The sequence below is a fragment of the Leptosomus discolor genome, chromosome 2, assembly GCF_034619465.1.
Source record: "Leptosomus discolor isolate bLepDis1 chromosome 2, bLepDis1.hap2, whole genome shotgun sequence".
NCBI classification, from domain to species: Eukaryota; Metazoa; Chordata; class Aves; order Leptosomiformes; family Leptosomidae; genus Leptosomus; species Leptosomus discolor.
The window spans coordinates 38,854,406-38,862,463 of NC_141392.1; the positions used below are offsets into that span (position 1 = coordinate 38,854,406).

Consider the following 8,058-nt stretch of genomic DNA (forward strand, 5'->3'; position numbering starts at 1 on the left):
TAAAAAATAAATAGCTTAAATATTAAAGACAGTAAGAAAAGTTGGAGAGCACAGCTTTTCAATACTGGAGGCCATTTACCAAATGACAAAATGATGTGGGGACCAAACTAATTTTCAGAATTATTTGGGTTCTTAGATCCTTTATTTGTTCCTTATTAATGTAAACAGAATTCCCAGTAATGAGTTAATTTCAATGTCAAGATATTTCCAGCTACGTAAAACTCTTTTTAAAAAAGGCAAAACAAAACCCCACATTTTTGTAACATCTAAACTTTGTAAAATGTGAATTTTAAAAGGTTGTTCACATGGACTGAAAATTAGAACTAGAGATTCTCCAGTTGTCCCAGGTTTTTCCATGTTATTCTTCTACTGGGACTGATGAGTTATTGGATTTGTTGTGGATGTCCTTTAAGTACCATATAGAGTATACTGTCCATTTCCTGTAGGATTATACTCACAGGAATTAATAATGGTTAGAGTGAAATATGAACTGAAAGGTAGGCATATCGCAAATAGATTGGTCTTAAGCAACAGAAAATGCTTTTCAGTGTCCCATATTTTAGATGACGTGAAATAGACAGGTACTTACTTAGCTAATCTTGGCTTTGGGATTTAGGACAACACTGTAGAGATGATGATTACAGACTTGGGAATACATAAATCACTTATAGAAGTAAATGGAAAATCTGTGATGGGAAGAAGGGAGCAGGTACATGAGACAGTCACAAAGCTGCAGTCATTCACGTAGCAGTACAGTGAAGGTTTTTCTGCCTTTGTTATAACTGGTTCTTACTGTTTTATATGTAAACGTCTCTTTTGGGCTTGTCTGCCTTCACTGAATTTAGGACAGACTACTTGCTGCTTTCTTGTTTGCAGATTTGTAATCATAAAAGGGAAGTTTGCGCAGACTAATATTTCCTGAATTTAGTTCTGAAGCATGGCATGTTGCTGTAATATGATGCTTTAGCAACTTTTGACAAGTCAGGAGGCAAGAAAATAAGCAGATTCTATGGAGACCTGTGTTAAGTGGCTTCTTTCTTCTGCCATTGTTGGCTAGCATTGTAACTTAGAGAGTTGGGCAAAGGTCTTTACACATTGATTAAGTTATCTTGACCATCTGAATCACTTGAAATACGTAACAGATACTACTTTTGTTCTCCACATAAAATCTTGAGTATCTCACGTGGATCCAAAAGGAAAGAACGGTTGCTCAGTACAGGGAACTACAAAACATGAGGTGTTTAGAATACATTTGTTGTCTCGTGCAATCCAAGAGATTCCTTGAAGTGCAGTGTTGAGTTGTTGGATGTGACACCTGGCCAGTTTGACTTAGTGTTGCAGTCACAAGTATCATGACTGAAGCTTTAAACTTTGGGGACATAATTGTATTTTACCATGTTAGAGACAGAGTCAATCACTCTGTGTGGATTTGTAGTCAGTCCAGAAAGTACTGCAGTGCGGTGATTGCTGCAGTTGTGTGTATACAGCTTGTATTGTAAAACTGCTCACTTTGTTCACAGGTGGTGGCAAATCATTAGTCATGAGCAGAAATATCAGAAATGGAGCATGTGATTGCATGCACTGAATACTCTGTTCTCTGTCCCTTACATGCATAAACTTTTATCTGTAGTAGAAAGTACATTTTATGTTTCTAACTCTACATTTGGTGGTGATCTAAAAGGAAAAGCAGCATTTGGCTGTCCTCAGTTTCATCTAGCTCAGTTTGACATTAGTCTGGTAATTAACAATGCATTAAGAGATATTTTGTAACTTTAGGTTATTGAAGACAGTGCGGTTAAGGCACAAACCTCCGAAAAAGCACCTGAAACATCACCATATCGTGAACTACATCCATCAGGCAATCTTCAATACAGCTACGATACTATAGAGCAACAATTTGCATGTGATTTGCCTGATAGTAAAGATGATGAATATGATGCAGCTGATGGAGATGGAGAGCTTTTTCTGTCTCAGAGTAATTTTACTTTAGTCTTGGAAGGAGAAGAAGGTGAAGTGGAGATGGGAGACCCTATATTAGTAGATGCTTCTAAACCAGCTGGCACAACAACAGAGGAAAAACCTGTGAACAATTTAGGAGATAGTGAAAACCAAGAACACGTTACAAACTCAGTGTCCACTGTAACTAGTGACCAGGAATCTCAAAATATTGCAGAGTCGCTCCCATATGTGCCTGAACCCATTAAGGTAGCTATTGCTGAGAACTTACTGGATGTAATCAAAGACACAAGAAGTAAAGAATTTACATCTGAAGTTGTAGAACAATCTATTCAGGAAACCATAGGTAAAAAGGCAACTAGATTCCAGAAGGGAAAAGCTCCCTTAACTGTGCCAGAAGGAGTGGAAGATGAAACCAGCAGACATCCAGTAGAGTATGGCATCACTCCTAGAACGCGCACAAGGAGACAACTGAGTAGAAGTCAGAGTATTCCGTTGTCAGGTGCTCAGCAACTACTGAAGACAGACAAACCTGTTCTGTTTGGACTGTCTCCCAGAAGAAGTACCAGGCGAACAAAAGAAGCATCTGAGACTTCTAGTCTTAAAACAGAAGAAAATGCTCAAGATGAGCAAATAGCTGTGATGCCTGTTACTCCTAGGAGAGGTAGGAAGCCTAAACAGACTAATTTAGAAAAAGTAGAAAGCAGCGATTCTGATGGACAAACACTGTCTGTCAGTACGCAGTCCATAGCCGTTACTCCAAGAAGAGGATTAAGGAGAGCAAAGGAAGCTGCATCTGAACTCTTGGAAGAGGCTAATGAGGAAACTTCTCTTGCTGAAGGTAGCATTATTGCTTCTGCTACTTCCAGACGGACTAGAGGAGGAAAAAGTTCATTGGGAGATCGAGAAACTGGCCAGATTGACACTGCTCGTAAGATAAAGACAGCAGTCAGTCCCAGTAGAAGTGCAAGAAAACTGAAAAGCATTCATTTACAACTTACTGAAAATACTGTCAAGGATCAAGATGTGCAGCCTAGCGACCAACTCCTCCTACATGTGCCAGCTAAAAGAGGCAGAAGAAGAAAGGTGAGTTCATTAGAAGTTTCAGAAAATTCTGACCTTGATCTGTCTAAACCATCGCTTCCTCAGCCAGAATTAAAACTTCTCGTCACTCCTAGAAGAAGTGCTAGGAAGCGGGCACAAAATCTCTTGGCAGACACAGAATCTGTCTATACTCAGGAAGATGTAGACTCAGGTGGGAAAGTGGAAATCCTTGATACTCCTAGGAGAACAACAAGAAGAGTTCCCCATGCTAAACCAGAAAAAACAGCTACTCATGAGCAAACACCTACACAGCCAAATGAGGAATTGGCCACACCCAGGCGTACAGTAAGGACAGGGCGTCGGGGCAGAAAGAGACGATCAGTACTGGAGGAGAGCATGGGGGAGGAAGCCTTCCCCCAAGAACCTGATGGCAGTCCTTTGCTGCTTGAAGACATAAACCCATCAGGACATGATGAAACATCAAGAACTTTAACTGATCGTATTGCAAGAACCAGACCCCGCAAAACTGCCACGCATCAGAAGCTGTCTGTTGAGGAACAAGAGTCCTTCCTTTTCTCTCCTCCTCTTACAAAGCTGACAAAGAAATTTAAAGGTAGGTGCTATATGTTTACATACAAAATAGGGCATATTGCTGTTTTGTAAACACAGACTATGAGGAGGCTTTACGTATTGTAAAGAGTGTAACCATGCGAAATAAAAAATTTGGAAAGAGGCAGTTCCTCTCTTTGAGCTCTATGTGACTAGCTGGCTAGTTGTGGTGGAAGCAGATGAGGAGGCTGATCTGAGCAGAGTGAAATTAAACTTAAGGTGAACTTGTGTCATGAGCTTAATTTCTATGAGTTTTGGAAAGCAGAGGTTACCTGTTAATATGTGATTGCCATCCCTTCCCCCCAACAGAGAAATAAAGGAGACATGCTTCCAAATTCTGTTCAGTTTTTAATTTAAAATGAGCTGCGTCTTGCAACAAACTATGCAGCTGTTTTAATTATGTGATTGTTTTCCATGGGCATATACTTCATTAGTGAAGTTGCTGTGCATAGTGTTCTTTCTGTTAGAGCACATGATAAAGGTTTTTGAGCTGTGTAAAGACTGTTGATGCCTCTTGAGTGTAGTATCTTTGATTATGTAAGTGCAGGTAAAATCACTACCCAGGCTTCTGTTTGTTTCGCAAGTTACTGTCAAAGTATGGATCCCAAGAGGCAATTACAAGGGGAAAAATACTTCCACACTGAGTGTTTATAAACCTGATTGCACCTTTTATTTCAGGAAGCTCTTGATTATCAGTTGTAACTTAATGTCACTGTCCTTAATGTATAATGTATATGCATGCTAACAATGCATTGTCATTTTAGCTGAGAAAGCAGACCACCCTGTGCAGCTTAAGGATTTAGACCCGGACTTGTCTTCTCAGTTTGTCTTTTCACCCCCTCTTTTGAGGTCAAGGAGAAAAAATGTATCTAGCATTTCCCGAATTGTGAAAGAACCGGTAAGTAAGAACTCTAATTGTCTTATGTTCTTGATTTTTGCTCTGTACTGCTTTTTCAAATCATACTTCACAATGCCTTGCCTTTTTTCTTAAAAGTATGTCTAAAAAGAGAGCTTCAAATTAATCAGATAAACAATTTTTTTTTCCTTCATGAAAACTCCCTGCAAAAATCTGTTTTGAATCTATGTAGGTCAAGAATTAGTAAGTATTGCTTTGCCATTAAGAAAAGGCACAGTGGTTTTCTTTAGACTTACTTGTTAATTCAGAATTTGAACTTTAGGATGGTACAATAATTTGAGATGGAAGGTTTGTTTTTGTGGAAAAAATCTGTAATGCTTTGGGAAATAACTTTGGCATGACTTCTTCATGAAAGAAACATTCATTTGTGTTTTGTAGAAGTGTAACAACTTGTGCATGAGTGACATTTTTGTTGCCTTACCATAGGAGCTTCCAGCTAAAGAGGAAGAGGATACCAAATCCATAGAGTCTGTGGGCAAGCAAAAGCTGAAGAGAGGTAGACCTGCAAAATCAAAGATGAAGAAAGCAAGCAAGTATGAAATTCTTTTTGAACACTGATTTGCATTCCTTTATTGTGGTAGCAGTTCAGCTGTGAGCCACCTGACTTCCTCTTCCTCATATGGCTGTGCCATTCTGCTCTGACCTTAGGAGCCTGTCCAGCTGGCTGGGCTGACAGGCACCTCTTTGCCCATGTAACAGTGTAGTTTTCTAAGGGAAACAGAAGAGGGAGGAGATAGAAAAGGGCAAGTGGATACTACTCTGTGCAATGATGGTGTGCCCTGACATTGCCTTTTTCCGCCTTATGAAGCCGCACTCTTATGGTCTTTAGTTCCCTATACAAGGCAGGATGGGGTCAGACAACGAGTAAAGAGAACTTTCTGTTTCTGGGGATGTTTGCTGGCTCCTTCTGGAAAACTGAGGATATTTGCCTCTTAAATCTTGGGTGGGAGGCTCTAAAAGCTCATGAACAATGACTGAGACTTGGGACACTCTGTTAAGGAGTGAAAGCAAAAGAAAGCTTATTTATATACCTTTTCTGCCTTGGTCCTATCTACAGAGAAACCCATAAAGAATTTTTTGTCATTGATCTTATAATTCCACGAGTTTGGGTTTTTTCCTCTACTAAATACTATTGGTAATAAAAATAATTTGATACTTCTCTTTCTTTTCAGAACCACAAGAAAAGAAGGTTCTTGGTCACCTCCACCAGTGGAAATAAAATTCATCTCTCCTTTTGGAAGTCCAGTGGATGGAACAAAAAGCAAACAGAAAGAAACCACAGATGCGGCAGAGAAGACTGTACGAAAGAACAAAAAAAGACTGTCTAGTTTTCCAAAGCCCGTTGTGCGCCGGAAGGTGCTGTAACTGTTTTTTAGGTTTATAATGTACACCATTGTTTGTAAAGTCATCAAAATTGTGTGGATTAGTAAAAAAAAAAAAAAAAAAAAAAATCATTAATTTGGAAGAGGTAATTTATATAAATTATTGTAAAATTTCATAAACAAATTGTCAAGTAACTCCATATGGAGTGTGATTTCCTCAGTCAATGCAGTTTTCTATTTTATATTAAGACTTCATACGTTTATATAATATGTAAATACAGCTTATTTTAGGAATGTTAAATAAAAATGTATACTTCACAATATGTTTACTGTCTGATAGCTTTTTGAGGGAATAGTGGGTTGAATGGTCTATATCACTCAAAAATTTTCATGTTGGTTTGCAAGTGTTGCTGACCCTGAAAAGTGAGGCCAAAAGCTTTTTAAGCTTTTTAAAAGTTTGTTTAGAATTCGTATAACAAGTAAACATTTAAAACCTCCTAGTTTAAATTTGATAAATTATGCTTGACCTTCTGGCACAAATAATTGGGCTCATAATACAAACTGGTAATCCCTTCCATTCATGGTTAAGTTGTACTCTATTGAAGTCAGAATGTAAACAATTGTATTTTAAGCTGTGCAATATTTTTTCGTATTTGGAAAAGCTGCTCTTTAGTTCATAAAACTAGATCACACCTCAGATGTTTCACTGGTTTTTTTACAGTTTGTTGTCAGCAAAAAATTACATGTATAGAGGGTGTGATGCTTACAATAGCACATCAAATTTAAAGGGATATTGCCAACACACTGAAATTTGAGCCAAAATTATTTTCATAAGGTTAACAGGAGTGCTACTATAATTGAAATAATTATTGTCTGTAAACATATTTTGCAATATTTGAAGCCTGCATATCACAGCACTGAAAATCTGATGGTAAAGCTGACATAATAGTCTGAGAAAGGTACAAAAATGTACAGAAATCTTAGTTGCAAACCATATTTTTGAACAATTATTTCATTAATAATCTTGGGTTATGGAGTGAATGTCCCTATAAAGCTTCAATTTGTAAAAATAAATTCAAAAAACTATTCTTTTAAAAGCAGACACGGAAGTACTATTTTGATGTGCAGTCTTTTAGACAATGGATTATTTTTATGTATTTTAATTTATATATGGATGCAACTTTGAAGACTACAGAATGGTTGAACCTGACATTAAACTTTTCAATTAGTAAAAACTACTACAGTTACTCTAAGAAATAATTTATTGGTTAACTAATACCTTGTACATAGTGGATGAATGTATTAATAACAGACTAAGCTTGTAAATGAAGTTTTTTCTGGGGCCGTGTTTTTTGTCTTAGAATGGGTCGTTCTACAGAAGCAGCTGCATGCACTTGGATATTTTTCTCTTTGGGAGTATTCATGAGTGAATGAAAGCTTAAAAAAAATGCCAAATGTTGACAGTGTGAAAGTGGCAGTTTGAGTGAGACCTTTCAGTCAGGTTAGTAATTATTTACTCTGAAGTATTTTGTACTTGAACTACAGTATAAATTTGGTCAAAGGTGGGGGGGGGGGGAGTTCTAGCAATATTTTTTTAAATTCATATTGTACAGAAATGCAGGGAATAGCTCAGAAAATGGGGTAAAAGATCAAAATTTCAAAACTGGAATAGAAAATGGATGTCAAATCTGAGTATGTTTTGCCTAGTGCACAAGAGTATTTATAAAATGCTCTGATTCCTGATCAGATAGGATTGACTGATGAAGTGCTGGTGAAGATTGCTTATGGGGTTTCAATGTGTTTCTGGCATTTATACTTACATTTATATTATTTTTTTTGGTATGAAAATCAATTAGAACATATGAAAACATAATTTTATTAATATGTAGTCATTTTTAGCCTCTTTGTTTTATAACCAGCTCGGCTGAATTGTCCTCATCTGGCAGTGCTTTGGAGGAAAAAAGAAAGCAATAGTAATAACAAGAAAATTGGCATGAGATTTAATAACTTCCTAAAGGTTTGTAATAGTCTAGTGATTTTTTTTACTTTAAAGGAGTTTTGATTAAATTATATGTTAAAATGTTTTCCTCCATTTTTTTTTTTTTTCAGTTATTTAGAGTCAGTGCGCAGTTTTTGGGTGCTGACTAGTTTCTCTAGGGAGCAGTATAAAAAGGAGCATAAGCATAATGCGTAACAAGGAATGGGATTTCA

At 37.2% G+C, this 8,058-nt stretch overlaps 1 protein-coding gene across 1 annotated transcript in view; it reads left to right on the forward strand.

The window, feature by feature from the left end:
• Window positions 1-7,085, forward strand: part of AHCTF1 (AT-hook containing transcription factor 1) — a 50,488-nt gene extending 43,403 nt beyond the window's left edge. Inside the window, exons 33-36 of the mRNA XM_086482332.1 lie at window positions 1,777-3,613; window positions 4,374-4,507; window positions 4,952-5,058; window positions 5,698-7,085. Coding sequence (XP_086338458.1) covers window positions 1,777-3,613; window positions 4,374-4,507; window positions 4,952-5,058; window positions 5,698-5,890 — 2,271 coding nt within the window. The 3' untranslated portion in view covers window positions 5,891-7,085. The remainder of the gene's footprint in view (window positions 1-1,776; window positions 3,614-4,373; window positions 4,508-4,951; window positions 5,059-5,697) is intronic.
• Window positions 7,086-8,058: the final 973 nt, after the last annotated feature.